Below are 16,768 nucleotides of genomic sequence, written 5' to 3'. Positions count from 1 at the left end.
TACTTGCGGCGAAATTTTCTCCGGACGGCATCGCGGCGCGATCGCAATGCATCCGGATTCAATTGACAATTATGCGAGGGAGTAACAGTAGTTGCATTTATATGCAAACTATTAATTTACATGCAGTCGCTGGCGGAGGGACGTTAATGGCATCGTAATAGCACGATTTGAAATCTGATCATGATTTATTTCCGCGGTACAATCTGTATCACGACGGTGTTGCGGCGAGAAAACGGATAGCCAGATATTTAATTTTGTGCAAATTTGATAAGAGCCTGAAACCCGGAGGCGAACTTCCTCCAGACGCGAGAAGAGGAAGATTGCCAAAAGTACGTCTACCAATTTGACTGGATCAACGTTCAATTATCTATGAATAGACCTACACGAACGATTTGAGTCCCTCGCCCGCTTCCAATTTCGAATATAATTCAATTTCCATTAAACCGCGCGACGAGCATTATTCGCCACGCTGTGCCGACTGAAAGCCGTTTATTGTTCCTCCGTCAACGCACAGCATTGATTTTTTCAAATTAAGATACTTCTTTCTCGGCCGTTATAAAGACAAAAATGTAAAAAGAGACGAAGAATAATCTAGGGATACCCGCAGGATTATTTTGCGTTTGTTTCTTACCGCTGCACGGGGATCAAAAGGTAAACTTCATTAGTAATCTGTTTACGCAAATGGCTAATTATGTACGCGCGTAAAATGTTTTGGTAGAATCGATAGAGTGTGAAAATGAGTTAAACATATTTTTGCAAATGGATTGCATCTTGCATTATACAGAAAATATAGATTTTCTTCCCTCCCCGCCTTCTCTCTCTCTCTCTCTCTCTCTCTCTCTCTCTCTCTTTCTCTCTCTCGCACACATGCCTGTAAATTCGCTACAGAATTGAACAGCCGCGCTATCACAACTCGTAACAATTCGCGCGCATAACGCATCCGTCATTAGTAAATGAAATTAGTCGAAAATTTGGCCGTCTAGATTAGCATTTATCTCGTTGTTCCTAATTACGGTTTATTTATTTACCTGGCGATATCAGCAGAAATTATGTCAGAGTTAATTCGACCCGTGAAACTCGCGATATTTTCCCGCATATTCCCAATTGCTGTTTGGCTTCGCGACTATCAAATGCTTGGTAAAAACATGCGAGTAAAGAAAAACAAGACGAAAAATTATCGATAAAAGGATTTAGGAAGAAAAAGAGGACACATGCCGTTAAATTATTCATGCACTGCTGACAAAAACAATGACACGATCAAATGTACAATTAATTATTTCGCGATATACGCGCCGTTTGTTTTCGACGGTGCGATTAAAGTCACTGATATAATTATGGCGTATTAATTATGAGTATAATGTCAAGTTGGACAGAAACAATCTGATCAATGCATCAGTTTTATTCTTCGGTCACGGCGACTTTTTTCTTTCTCTCTCCAACTGCGCCGCGCGAAGCCGTTTTAAATCAATACGATTTTTCCAATACGATCGTTCCATTCTACAGAGAGCAGTCGGCGTCAATTCTCATCAACACGCGCGAAAGGCAGGACGGCGAAATTCTTAAAATATCCCCCGGCGAAATTGGGTTAAATGTAGTATGTTTTGCGGTCGGAGTTAAAAATGTTATTTTACTACGTCACCCGAGCTTCGAGCCAATCGACGCGCTCGCTCGAGATAACCGACGACGACGCGTCGATGTTACAAATATAAACTGGATATAATTTAGAACCTTCTGAAAGATCGATTACACAAAGAGGCACACTTTAGCGATAATAGTGTGTACTTATTGTTAGCTCCCCCTCGAGACACGTCTGTCGTTTACTTCGAGGAAATGGCGCAACATTTCATCCTTCATTGAGAATAAACATTTTGATACGCGTCAATCTTTACGAATCTTCACGTTTTCTGTCGCCTCAACTGGAGGACGAAACAAAAACTTTTAGTTTATAAATGAGAGTTTCGCACGAAGGGATCGTGCACGTCAGGACGCAGAAAGTAAGTCGGGTAAAGTGCAGAATTTTTCGCGATTACACGCGAATGAGTACAAGAGCTTGAATATTAAAAGGGTCAAATGAGATCTCTCGGGGAAGACTCGAATTTTATCGTCTAACCGTGTCAGCCAGTTTACGCGTGAAATCGCGACTCGGGGAGGAAGGAGGAGAAATCTCTCGATAATGCTGTTACTATTACGCGAGGTAACGCGAGGTAATCCGATAGCAAGTTACGAGCGGATCCATTACCGGCCAGGAGGTGGTCGGTAAATTTATAATCTCTCGGTGATGCTTCGTTCGATTGCAGGCCCTGTATTAACGCATACTTTATCGGCCTTTTCTTCTGCCTCTCCTTTTTGCGGCTGCAGTCGGCTGACAAATGCGCGATAATAGTAAACAAATAGTAAACTGTCACGAGACGCTATGGTTGCCTCCACAAAACGGCAGCGAGTAACTATTAGCAGAGTCGCAAAACAATAGAGGCTACGTAGTCTTACGTACATTGAGATTATCGATTGGTCGATAAGTTCAAGCTCGACGGAGTTTGCGACGATTAGAATTAAAACTACGACTCGGGAGACTGGTCGAGTTTCGGAGAGGTATTTGAAATTATTTTGGTGACGCGTCCGCGATTGTTTAACTTTTACAGAACCAAACATGTGTAGAATAAAAATTTCAACACAAACATGATGTATCGCATCAATAATTAATTGACGTAAAGAAGCAGTCGGTTCTTGATAAACAGATCTATATTTACGAGAGAGGTGAGAAAATATGTTTAAACATTCAGACGGATTGAACGTGCCGAGATGCTTTATCACTTCTTCGTTCATATAAGGTGCACATAAGAGAAACAGCGAGTGTAAGAGAAACGCGAAATGCATTGTTATAAAACGCCGTTGTACCGAACGCTGAAAACGAGATTTGACTCACTTGTTACCAGATTAGCATTTATATGTTTATTTATTTCCCTTCAAACAATCCGTGCCTATGATGCAATTATTAGCCGCGCGTATAATTACGCTGAAATTATCGAAAAAAAGGGGAGCGTAACTTGACATATTTCACGTTGACGGCGTCACTCGTTTTAATCGCATGAATTACTCATTTGCCGGGGAACCTTGTCGGGTGCAATAAATAACAAATGTTTCCGCTCCTCGCTCTTCTCGTTCCCCCGTTGGCACGTAGTAAAAGTAAGAAATTAATTAATCGACAGAAATAATTGCTATCGCGGTGCAAGCGTCCCGCCGACGGGACATTTTTGCGCACAGTTTCGCGGTTGGATGTAACTTTAAACTCACCAGTTAAGGCCACCTCTTTCGCGGAAATAATTGTTCTCACGAGGGCGATTGACTTGATGACGAAATCGAACAGTTCGGAAAGTGGGGCTCTTCTTCTTCCTCACCCACAGCGCGAAACCGTAACGAGCAAAAGAGAAAGAGAAAAAGACAGAAAGAAAGAGAGAGAGAGAGAGAGAGAGAGAGAGAGAGAGAGAGAGAGAGAGAGAGAGAGAGAGAGAGAGAGAGAGGTAGAAAATGAGAATGACTCGAAAGGAGACGGTCGACGACCTCATTCTTTTCTTTCCTCGTTGTCTCTCCGTTAGTCGCTTCGTTTTCCCCCGTCGCCTCCGAATGGAAATCGTGTTACGGACGATAGCAACGCGAACTGTAAATTATTCTTGACGCCATTAAATCTCACCGCCACCACTCGTACCGTCGCCCATCGCTCTTTAATTGTTATGTCATTCGCGGGAAAGGACTCGATACACGTTACGGGGAGGAAGCAAACGTCTGCGACGGTTTTTTTAGATCCTCGCGCGCCAAATGTTCCACCTGATAGATGCACTCTCTGTGGAACGATCTGATGAAGTAGATATCATTCTATGATCGAGAATCGCGTGTCGAAGAGATATTTTTACGAAAAAAAAAAAGAACCATGAGTTTTAGGTTGTTTGCTCTTGGAAAACATTCGTCGGTTTTCAAGTAGAAATTAGATTTGGTCAAACCCGTACAAACTAAATGCACGGCATGATCCTATAATTCTTCATTTGTGAATTGCAAGCGTGACATTGTTGTAGGTAGCGACGAGTTCTTCCGACTGTCGTCAATGTACGAAATGTAGAGCGGTGTATATGGCATTAAAAGAACAGGTTGCCTGCGAGCGAAGTCGGGAGTGCGCAAACGTTATATATTTTATTTCCTTCGACATTGCCCGATGTGTATGTATATGTGTGTGTGTGTATGCGCGCGTACGGCTTTTTAAAACAAAGACATTGTCCATTGTGATTTATGCCGCGGCTTCCGCGCTCCTTTCTGATACCGGGGGGTTACGTGAATAATCTATCATGTAATCGCCCGGGCGAAAGTAAAACAAATGGCACTGCTTTCGGAAAGCTTTTAGCTCGGGAAACCTGCTAAGGCTTTTACTTCTGTTCCAAGAATATTGTAGCGCGCGCACGTGCGCGACACGAACTGCGTCTTTTATTTATCAATGTCCGATACGAGACTGCCGCAAGACGGCATCCATTATGATTCATAATCGTACCGTGGAAAAAGTCGCATCGCGAATTACACGAGCTGAATCGACGAGTCCCGCAATGGAGTCCCTCCGGGTCGCGTAAGACGAACATTGGACGGTCACAGTGGGACGAATTGTACATTTTCTCAAGGCTCTCGAGACTCTCTCGACAAACATTATAATTTCTTGCGAAAAATGCTTACGTGAGTCCAAGTCTCTTTGCAAACATTTCTCCAATTAATTTTACAAAATTGCCAGATTTACGAAAGCGGAGTTGATTAGTTTCGATTTTAAGAGGCATAAAGAACGTGTGCTTTATGGGGAGATACAGATTTAAAATCGTAGCGTTATACGAGGAATCATTGAGGAGTATCATCATCATCCGTAGAACGAAACCACTCGTAAATTCTCGACGAGTTCTCGCGAATTATAATGCTAACTCACGTAAAAATGATTACTGCATGAAGAGAGAGAGAGAGAGAGAGAGAGAGAGAGAGAGAGAGAGAGAGAGAGAGAGAGAGAGAGAGAAAGGGGGAGGGGGCAGGGGAGTTCCACAAGTTCCGCGGCACTTACACACGGGATTCAAAATTCAGACATTAATGTCATTATCGCTTCCATAAGAAATTCCGCGGGATTTCGGGATCCGCATGCAAATTTCATGGTAATGCAGCGCAGCGTGTCCCTCTCTCTCTCCGCCACCCCCCCGGCCGCATCGCAAAATTTCAAATGCGACGCCGCCGCGCTCGGGCCGCCTTTTATTTCACATGCACCAATGCGAGATTTTACGAATCATGTGCGACCCATTACGAGCCATGATTATTACAAGGTGGACAGCATGAATAATGCATCGCGTGCAGGGATAAACATCGCGCGATCTATAGAAAATTAAAGCTCTCGCCGGAGCTTTCGCCGGTAACGACAGATTGCGTCGAATTATACCTCATTTTTCCGGCAAGACCCAACGCCATGTTTGTTCGGCAGGGGCATGAATAATGGATTATATAAATAAAAATGCCGGTAGAACAATGCCGACGGAACGCTGAGTTCCTCAGCTTCTATTTTGCGGGACGGCCGGATCGCGTCTTTTATTCCTCCCGCGGACTCTCCGACTTATCGACTCGCGCGTTATACCGATTCGCATTGTGTAAATTATTGCCAATATAATCCGCGTGAATAATACATCGCATGAATAAAAAAACACTCGCAAGTCTTACGTTTCGGCTGTTAAATCTCCCTCCCACTCTCTCTTTCTCTCGTTTCGGGATTATTCGCAAAACTTCGCGGGCGAAAGGATTCGCGTGGTCTTTTCTTTAGTTACACATTCGATTCCCTGTATTCGGTGCCTTATTGCTTCTTCATGCGTTATTACCTTAAAAGTGTCTTAAAACACACGCATGGTCTCGGAGGAATCTCACGAGGAAGTGACTTTACGAAAAGTTGCAATCAATAAATTAATATTGTAGACGTGAGAAGGAGACGAACGTGCGTATCGAGAGTGTTGAGCGAAGCGTCGGCTAAAATAAGTCGTTACGCGAAGAAAATTCCAAATATATAATATTCTATCGCGAGCTCAAAATTGCGTTTCTCCGGTCGACGCCGAAGCCGGCGGAAGAGAGGCGCGACCGATCGGACCGGATTCGCCGGGAGAATTCACAGATATTATATCTGATATTGCCGAATTAAAATTCAGCAGGTACAAATTAAAATTATACGTCTGACCTATCGCACATCTACAATTAACTGTATGATAATAACGCATAACCAACCACCTCGATTATCATTGATCCTGTTACCATTAATTTGAATTTAAACCAATATTGAAAATCTCGATTAACCACGCATGGTTAACATCGGAGCATAAATGACGTACAATTAACGATTAATTATCGGCGACAGTAATTAAATAATTATTTCCTCGCTGAGTCTCGCGCGCACGCGGCGGAAAGGCGAGGGGGCGCCGCCGACTATCCGAATTCGCTCGCTCGCTCCCTCACTCATTCGCTCACCTAATTCCGGACCGCAGACCCTCGGTATAATCTCCAAAATTGCGCTGCACGACGGGTCCTCGAAGCACAATTGGCGGGCGTAGAGGCAATTCAGGATGGCCACCGGCACCTTGATGCCGGATCCTGAAACATAATCGACGGGGGCTACGTATTAAAAAAAAGCGTCAGTTCGCACATAAAGAATGCGCCTTTAACATTTTCCCCACGCCGCAGCGCGGCGAGCGAGATTAAAGCCGGACGTTACGGCGGGAGAAGGAGAAAGGAGAAAAAAGGGAATTCCATTGAGATCGGTTCGCCGGCGCCGAAAAATTCGGGAAATTCGTCGTTATTACGGCGAATTACCGCGCGGCGAAATGCCGGTCGAAAGACGGCGACGGGGTGAGGCTGGGATCGGGAGGATGTATGCGTGCGTGTATGCATATATACGCGTATGTATGTATACATGTGTACGTGCGCAGTGATTTAATATCCCCACGATAAAGCGTTTCCGTTATTTATAACCGGCCGACGTGGAACTCTCCGACGACGACAAATTATATTTCATTAAGCGAGCACGGATAGTTTGAATGAGAATAAAAGGGTGCGAATAAAACGGGCGCACGCGCTTCTACCTGGTCCTCGTAAATCAGTGCGAATTAATTGTGACGTCAAAATAAAAAGTCTCCTGACCAGAAAGGAGAGCGCAAAATTTTTGGTTGCACAGAGCCTGCGGTAACGCGGTGGCACTGTCAGCAAACGACGCGATGAACAATATTCGCGGCGAAACGAGACGCTCGTACGTCAAGTTGCGATCCGTTCTGAGGAACGAGTTATCGATCGAGAGAGAGAGAGAGAGAGAGAGAGAGAGAGAGAGAGAGAGAGAGAGACAAGATGGTTAATTTTATTAAGATTTTTTATTAAGATAGTCATTTTCCGCACCAGCTATCTATAGATATATTGTCCCAACAAAATTGTATCGTATACAATATGCATGCTGATAGTGATAATTATCATCATTAACGCTGTAATACTAAAATTTACTAAAGAAAAAATGCTTTCCCAACAATAATTACAAATAGTATATTTCTTTTTCTCAGTATAGTAAAATCCTGCGTGAAGCACTCTCATCATGCTGTCCGCGCTGCAAATCTGAAGCGAGATCGGAACGAATGCTGTCCCGCATCGGTAAATTTTGAACTACAAGCGATCGGAATTAAACATCGAGGATTTACCGGGTCTCAGCTCGCGTTAGTCTACATTGTGCAAGGAGCTTTTTTATAATCAGACACTTGGAATTGCTGATGCAGGAGGAACGAAGAGAGGAATGTCGCTCGGCCGAGAATCGACAAAATATCCATTTCCGTGGAAAAATCGCGTGCAAATTATAAAAGATATAAAAAATGTAATACACAGTAAAGACATACGTTTACGCTTCGATGAGACTCCCCGCAACGCTTACGAGGCTCCGTGAATTTTCCGATTCTCGATTCCGATCGTTCGCAGGCGATACGAATTTAACTGCGTCCGAAAGCACCATATTTTGTCGGTCGTTTGCCGGCGGATTTTTTCCGCGGCCGCAAACTCACGCGAATCGCCGGGCGTGTGAGTATAAAGTGCAAATTGCGTCGCCGTTAATGCACCGATAAAGCTGCGTATCGGGGCTTTTTGGTTAATCAAGCGACGCGATCGCTGCCGCGTAAAAGAGCGCCGGGTGACTTTTTGATTTCGCCGCTTTATGACGCGATATTCTCCCCGGTGTGATTCATTTCGTTTAATTAATCACTATGTTTCACTACATTATATATATCCGCCGTCGGCTACGCGATATCGCGATTCGCTCTCGATCGCCACCGCGGCAACGTTCCTCTCGCGGATCGACGCTGCAGGAAGGATACGCTGCTATTATCAGTAAAAATAATGGAGGTTACTCGATGCAACAAAGGTGGGAAGACTTTGTTGCACGAAACGGGACGCGATGCTCTGCGAGTCGATCGGGCCGCATAAGCAGCCAACTGAGATGTCATTTCCTGCTTCGCGTGAGTGGCGCGTGATGGGCTGTTAAATATTAATAATATACCGCTGTACAAAATACAAAATCGCCAAACGTGGATATACGGTGGATATACGGTTGGCTCGTCGGTGTCTGTTAATCGTCAGCGTCGGGGAACCGACGTAGTCGCAAACTCCCGAATAAATCATGTGCGCATCGAATCGCGCGGGCGAGATCGCGCACAGAGACTCGCTCGATGCGAAAAGCCAATTATATTTCTCTCGAAAAAATATGCTGCACTCCAATCGCTCCGCTCGCTCGTTCGCTCGGCGCGGCGGAGGGATGTCGCGTGTCAAATAATATCTCGCTCGAATTTCGTTTGTACGTGCGCGCGGTGTGTACGTGGTGTCAAGAATCGAGTCGCCACCGTGGAAATGTCTTTTCGCATTATTGCGTGTATCGGAAATGTCATTGCCGGCGGGATTACGTCCCGCGAGATGAACGTACGAGTGCGCACCGAGTCGCCGGAATAGAGAAGGATCGCGAGGAGCGTCGCTTACGGATACCTTATGATATCACAATACGTCGCGCAGCGCGCACAAATTTCTTTCGCGTTTGATGCATCGCGCAACGCCGTATCGCGAATACGAATCCTTTCATCTTCTCTTTCCCTCCCCTCCCTCCCCCGCGCTCTTCGTCCATTTCTCTCTCTCTCTCTCTCTCTCTCTCTCTCTCTCTCTCTGTCTCTCTCTCGCTCTCTATCTCCCTCGCGCCCTTTCTCTCCCACGCTTACACCTACGTCCCTTCCGCAACTCTCTTTTGGCGACGGCGAAATTCTCAAAGATGTAGGAGCACTTTCGGAAATGGCCGTCGTCAAAGGCTTTATTCGACGCTCACGATTGCAGAAATCCGTCTATTTCGGCGACAAGCGAGGAAATGGAGCATTGTGACCCCGGCTCTTTCTCTCTCTCTCTCTCTCTCTCTCTCTCTCTCTCTCTCTCTCTCTCTCTCTCTTTCTCTCCCGAAATGCTATTCGCCGCTCGTCAAAATCTCGCGTCTGCCACGAAGCGTATCGATCGTACTATTTAAATGTATGAATATTTCCGCGCGGCGTTAAATCTCGCATCTCCGAAATACGACAACCATCCTCCTTTCTAATATACTCGATCATACATTCAGCGCCGCCGGTGTTGATCAAGTATGCTCACATTGTGCAGTTACGTACATACATACGTACGTACCTTACACACAGGCGTATCCGTCAATTTTCCGCCACACCGTCCCTCCGTCGCGTTCGTAAACGATCCCGGAAGAGAGAGAGGAGGAGAGGGGGGAGGGGGGGGCGAGACCTCTGATCGGCCGCATTAACATCAACCGCTCCCGCTTACATTCGCGAGAGCATAGCATTAAAACATCGGCCGCTACGCGCGCCGCTCTCGCACGGCGCTCTGCCGTCTCTCTCTCTCTCGCCATAAATTCTCCCCTTACTCACGCGGGGACGATCGGAAAAATCCCGCTGTCACAGTGCCGGCGCCGGAGCGAATGCACGCTCGAGTGCGGCCACGAGGTGACTGCGCCTCGTATAGAGAATTTTTTATAGCCGCTCGCGTCCTCCGTCAGCTTCCAACCCTCCACCTCTTTCTGCTCGCCCCCTGCCCCGCCCCCGCGCTCAGCGTCGCTCTTCCGAACGTTTCGTAATTAATTACAGCAGCGGGGCAGGGGAGGGAACAGTGCGCTCTCTTCTTTTATCGACTTCCGCTTCGCGAGTGGCTCGTAAAAATCCGCGTGCTCGGTTTTTCGGTGTCTCCGTCTCTCTCCCTCCCTCTAATCCTCTCTCTCTCTCTCTCTCTCTCTCTCTCTCTCTCTCCTCCCCTCTGCCGCGTCATAGTGTCCGTATCATTTCATATTCTCGGCCTTTTTCCTCCTCCTGTGTACCTTCCTGCCGCGCTCTCGTGACGAAAAATCTCGCCGACTGACTGTGCCGTGACGAGGGACAAGCAAATAACTGCGCGAACGAGCTGTTAAACTCGAGGAGCGAAACGACGAGCAGAGCCGCGAGAGCAGCGCGCGCGCGCGCGCGTCAGCCGCTGTTCTTCCCCGGTGCTTCGTTCTCGTTGGCGAGTCACGCGTCCCATGTATGAATATTATTTCAAATGATGTGTAATGAGGTGTGCGTGCTTTCTCTATTTTATTTTCCTTCCAAGCTACCGCGAGTGCGGGGGGGAGGGGGCGACGTGCCATTTGGCAATTGAAAAATTTCATATGCGTATTATTACCGCGTCGTAATCGAGCCGCGCGCAGCCGAGTGCAGTCTGCGCATCGTTGCGCCGCGCATCAGCTGTTCGCGCGAGAAATTCCGAGATCGTCCGCTCGCAATTTTCATTTTCCTTCAAAAATCGCCTCCGTCGAGCAGTAACAGCGCCGGGAAGCGCGCATTCTTAACTGCATCTCGCATGCTCGCGCGCTCCGGAAATCCCTTCTTTTTTCTCCCTCCCTTCCTTTTTGTTTCTTGAAGCGCGACCGTTGTATCCCGACTGCAAATCGGTTTTTAAACCGAACGTTCCTTTAAAATTCAATTTAGCGAGTGGATTCCGCGCGCACGCTCGCTCTCGAGATGCACGGCGTTTTATGTCCTGCATTAAAAATGAGTGGCACTACTTATTTTTCTTCTCGCCGTCGTTAAGCGAGAAAGTGCTTCCCGCGAAGAACAGAGGAGAAGGAGAGGTAGGAGGGGGTGGTACAAGAGCGAAGGGGAGGACGGAGGTGGCGCAGCGGCAAAAGAAGTCACAAAGAAAGAGAAAGAGAGCGGGAGAGAGTGAACCCTCTTCCCCCATTCCCACCCTCATCCCCTTCCCCGCCCCGCCGCGCCGTTCGCCTAAAACAACGAGCGATTATAAAACCGCGGCCGAGACGCGGCAAAAAGGTTTCGGAGGGGAGAAAAAGTTGCACGCCGCAACGAAGAATAATTATGCCGCGGAAGGACGGTAACAAACGCGCCGGTAAAGTAAGGGAAGGCTTCTGGGTCCGGGGCATAATAAAGCGGAATGGAAATATTATTCTACCCCTGTCTCTCTCTCTCTCCCCTCCCCCCTCTCCTTTTCTTCACCCCTTCATTATCCCTGTCATTTTTATGACGCGTTGATGGAGCGCGAAAGCGACGCACGGATGAGAGCAAAAGTTAAAATTTGAGCGATCGCACGACGGAGAGACGATACCGCACAAAATATTTCGCAAGAGAAGCGTAACCTGAAAATTTGAAAAATTTCCGGTTTTTGCCGAAAGGCAGCGTCTCTCTTCAATCACAGGCATGTGTTTGCTTGATGTTCTCCGGAGCGCGGATACACACAAGCGCATGCGGTCCCGAAGGGAAAGAGACTTTCGTGAATCGCAAGGACACCTCCGCTTTAATAAGTATGTAGCGAGTAAAACCGTTTTCATCGGATAAACCGCACGATTTCGTCATGTATACGCCATACCGGTTGGCCACCCTCCTACTCCATTTATGTACGTATACGTTATATATATATATATATATATATATGCGATATAAAAAAAAGGAAAAAGAATACGCATACATCATTTTATACATACATATATTCAGATAAAATTGAGCGGTCCCCTCCCATCGATTATCTCAGAAAATTTCCCCGCTGCAACCGTCCCGTATCGGAAGTATAGGTATAATGCGTCATTCGGGTATTATACGAGAACCCGCGCGTGGGTGTATTCTCCGCGCGAGGCGCGTTGATCATCCCTGTCAAATAATCCGGCGATATTTATCGCGCGCGCGTGCGGGAGGTTGGGGGCGAACGGCCCTTGTTTACCTGGTCGATTTCGCAGCGGCCGTTGCGAAAATCGGCTCGGCGGCCATCGGTCACAATTACGTCGACGTGTTGATGCCGAGTCGAGTGCGTCGCCGGCGCCGGCGCCAGGTGAAATACCGGCGCACGCAGGTTTATCGCGATGGATCATAATGCGTCACACGATTACAAATTACGGCGACTCACCTCGTCATGTCGAGGCGTTACTGTAGAGAGCAGGTATCTCGATATGTCGAGAAACTGGATTACGACTAGGTACGGCGATAGGAGCCGCTCGCGGGAATAAAGGGTTTAACACGCGTGACAGTTGGAGGCACTAACTAACTGCGAGATTATATTCCCAGGTAATATGTAGCGCGCGGAAAGAGAGATGGGGATATCATTAATCGCGTGTCCCGAGTACCCTTGTAGTCGGACGAGTTGAAGAGGCGAGAGAGAGAGAGAGAGAGAAAGAGCAGCGCGCGAATTTAAGAATATATGCGGAGTCATTCGGGAAAAATTAGCGTGTTTTTCCGCAATCAAATGTCAATTACGCGGGCCGCTGGAGAAATCTCAATTTATCGCATTTTTCTGCGGAAGGATGTGATGAAAAAGGACTATTAATAACGTTTATCACAGGTAAAGCGGATAATTGGGCGTCTGATGAGCTATGATTACAAATAAAATTCCGAGTGGCAACGAAACTCATCCGGGAGTTCATTCATTAAAAAATGAACGGCGGTCGAAAAATGTCGGCTTCGATTTTCACCAGTTGGCGCAACACATTCCCGCTTTTAATTTATTCGCTTTCCCCAACTGATTTTTTCCGTTTGCAGCGAAATCTCTCGACGCTCGAAATAGCGTCGATTATTCTAGATCTTTTTTTCGCTCTCATCCAGATATATGTGCGCGCACACGGTGTGCATATGTGTGCGTATTTTGATACGCGCGAAAATATTTGTAAAATTAATTCTGTTCAATTTACGGCTGGGAAAAACACGGTCAATTAAACATTACAACATCGTGTAGTACTTAATTGTAAATACACTCGCTTGATTTTGCAATTTAAACAACTCTTCGTATAATATTTTATTATTGCTATTAAATTTCTAAAGAACTAAGCTCTCTCGTCTAAATGCACGTTCGAGGTCTCATTCCGAGGAGATTTCGTAAAAAAGGAAATTATTTATTATAAGGATTTGAATTTTCCATAAGAAAAACACTCCGCTATCTTTTCATGAAATGTATGATCTTTATCAAGCATTTGCCATGTATATATAATTTATTATCTACTAATTCGTAATACACTTTGTTGGAGGGAAAGAGAGAGAGAGAGAGAGAGAGAGAGAGATTTGTTATAATAGATGAATTCCTATTATGTGCTATTGTACTTTACAACGAACTCGAGTTTTCACATTCGATGAATGAAGTCGGTTGTTTGCAACTCCCTTTGTTCCGTTGTGCAAACAGTCGTACTTTTATTCAACCGCAATTTATACCTTTTAATTATAATCACATAGGGTCTCTCTCGATAACGTCGCGGATAACTATTAGCAGGGTTAGCCATATTGATCGGTTAATCCTCGTCACACATGCACGAAACCTTCGGGATTGCAAACCGATTAGATTTATAAATTATTAAATTGCGAAGCTGCGGGAGCAATTTCGAAACTCGAGAGTTTCAACTTTATACTATAAATTCCGATATATATACGATCGTTGACTATAATTTACTAAACTTCGATCCTGAAACATGCGTTCCAACTCTCAATTCTCACGTCACAACAATTATCGCATAAATATGCAATAACTACCGAGGGAAAAGAGAACGTCGAATATACCCTACAAAATAAATATCTTGACAAGCACACCGATTTGAAAAATCACATTCCTTGATAAGAATTGCCTTTTATCGTTGATTGGCGGCAAGCGTGCTACGTTCAGGACTTCCTAAACCAGTCCTGTTAACAACAGTGTTAAGAACATTAAGAATGCTGTATTTCTTTTTTACTGCAGAGGATCCTTGCGCGTTTAGACTAAAGACGGCACGGGGGAATCTTTCCCTTATCAAAGCCTGTCCGTTTTGCGGATTAAACGGGGTCGAATAGGTTCCCGCGGGAACTCGACGTCGCAGTGCCGCGAGCCGAGTTACGCTATGCGGCATAATAATTATAGTCCTTCGTTCGCGGCTAACTTTGCCGAGTGGAAGTTGCCGCGCGGGTCTAACCCAATTGAGGCGAAGGAAAAATGGAACTAAACGCGGCCGCTGCGCCACGTAACGTCTCGGTAACAATTTCGAGCGAGAGGCTCTCCTACCGGCCGGACCGGGCGTGCTACTCGCCCTCGAAGCGCGACAATAAAATCGCGGCTCGATAGCGCACTTTTCCGGAAACGGGCGCTTACGCGCGCGTCGCTGCGCTATTTCTCAATTTATACGCCGCTGCAAGCAGCTGCGCAACGACTGTGCAAGCAGATGTGTCGCGACGACGCCAATAAAAAGTTACTTCCCGCCGTACCGGTCCGCGCACGCCGCGGATTGCACCGTGGAAATTATCATTATTCTCTGCATTAAAAACCGCGGAACGGAAACGACGCCTCGGGTAAACTTTATGCTATCGGTTAGCGAGCTTGCTCTCGAATGAAAAATAAATATAGCTTTAAACAGCGAATACCGCCACTGTAATTCTCACATCTCATGTTCCAGTCTTAGCTAATTTCTATTCAGCTCTGATGAAATACGCAGGCAGTCTGAAAAGTTCTCGGCCTGAGCAATGAAAGAAAATTTTTTTTGCCGTGAAATATATTTTATTTTTCAATATAATCTCCTGAAACTTCAATACATTTACTTCAACGTTTTTCCAATAATTCAATACCATTATTAAAGTGTGATTCCGGAAGGTCTGCAAAATATCCATCCACGGCTGCAATAGCTTCGTCATTTGATGTAAAATGCTTCCCAGCCAGGAATTTTTTCAGGTTTGGAAACAGATAATAGTCAGAGGGAGCCAAATCTGGTGAATATGCTGGATGTTCAAGCAATTCGTACTTTAATTCGTTGAATTTTGCCATTGTCAAAACACTTGTGTGAACACGTGCATTGTCTTGATGGAAAATGATTCCTTTCTTTTTTAAAGCAGGTCTTTTCTCACGAATTTTTGCATCCAATAGATCCAAAAGGTTACAATAATATTCAGAGTTAATCGTTTTATCTTTCTGAAGATAATCGATCAACAAAACATCTTTGTAATCCCGATAAACTGTTGCCATAACCTTTTCTGCTGATGGAACCGTCTTTGCCTTCTTTGGTGCACGTCCACCGGCTTCAATCCATCGTTTCGACTGTTCTTTTCGCTCTGGTGTATAGTGGTGGATCCAAGTTTCATCAACAGTTATGAAACGACGCTTGAAATCCATTTTCCGTTTTGCTTAAAACGATCCAAACACGCTTGAGAAATACGCATTCGAATGCGTTTTTGGTCAATTGTTAGCAAATGCGGCACCCATCTTGCACAAATTGCTTGTTCATATGTAATTCTTCATGCAAAATATTTCCAATTCGTTCTTTTGAGATGCCTATGGCCTCAGCTATTTCACGCATTTTCACTCGCCGATCATCTAACACCATATCATGGATCATTGTTGAATGTTTTGTGATGTTGTAGCAGTTTTTGCCGACAACCTTCGCGCGGATCATCTTCGAGGCTTGTACGACCAGATTTAAAAAGAGCAGTCCATTTTTTCACAGTGGAAAGTGAAGGTGATGCATCCTTATATACTTTTAACAATTTCGGATGAATTTCTGTTGGTGTTAAACCATCCAAAACAAAGAATTTAATCACTGCACGATATTCAATTTTTTCCATTTTAAAAAAGACAATGACACGTCAATATTAAACTGGTGCTACTACTCGAATGACTTGACAGATGGAAATAAAATTTTACACGGGTTTATATCAGGGATGCCACTTTCCAATACAATTATAGTTTGACAGTTTCTAATGCCATCTATGTGTCAGGTCGAGAATTTTTCAGATTGCCCTTGTATTGATAATTCTGCATAATATGTTTCGCAGGACATGGACAAGTCCACCATTCATCATAAATCCCGCTGATACATACATTATCTCTCACATCCGTATTAATGTAATCCCCGGAGAAAAATCGGCCAAATAAAATTGATGCATTGGGACAGCCGGAACCTTAGCAAAGTTTTGACATTACGTATATTTATGTATCCCTGCAGCGCGGTAAATCTTTTCCACGCACACTCTTACGCCTCCATCTCTTTGTTATAAAAACAAGGAACATGGTTTCTCGTGCCCTTGCCGTACTTGGCATGTCTCGCACAACGCTGCAAATTGTTGCGGAAGAGTAGAGAGCACTTTGGATCTCGCGAAAGAGGATTTGCGGACGACCGAATTTCAAATTATCACACGTCCTATTTTCGCCATTTCGTACTATTCAATTTCCATTCAATTTCCATTAT

The 16,768-nt window shown here is 45.4% G+C and overlaps 1 protein-coding gene across 4 annotated transcripts in view; it reads right to left on the bottom strand.

Moving 5' to 3' along the window:
- The window catches only part of Gfrl (Glial cell line-derived neurotrophic family receptor-like), a 366,205-nt gene that overhangs the window by 209,662 nt on the left and 139,775 nt on the right, over nt 1–16,768 (bottom strand). For all 4 annotated transcript variants that reach the window (XM_025299230.1, XM_025299232.1, XM_025299233.1 and 1 more), the window contains exon 2: nt 6,514–6,636. In XM_025299230.1, the coding sequence (XP_025155015.1) occupies nt 6,514–6,636 (123 nt within the window). The remainder of the gene's footprint in view (nt 1–6,513; nt 6,637–16,768) is intronic.

The sequence above is a fragment of the Harpegnathos saltator genome, unplaced genomic scaffold, assembly GCF_003227715.2.
Source record: "Harpegnathos saltator strain DR-91 unplaced genomic scaffold, Hsal_v8.6 scaffold255, whole genome shotgun sequence".
Taxonomy (NCBI): Eukaryota; Metazoa; Arthropoda; class Insecta; order Hymenoptera; family Formicidae; genus Harpegnathos; species Harpegnathos saltator.
Note: the sequence above shows the minus strand (reverse complement) of the source record. Positions and strands in the feature narration are given on the sequence as shown.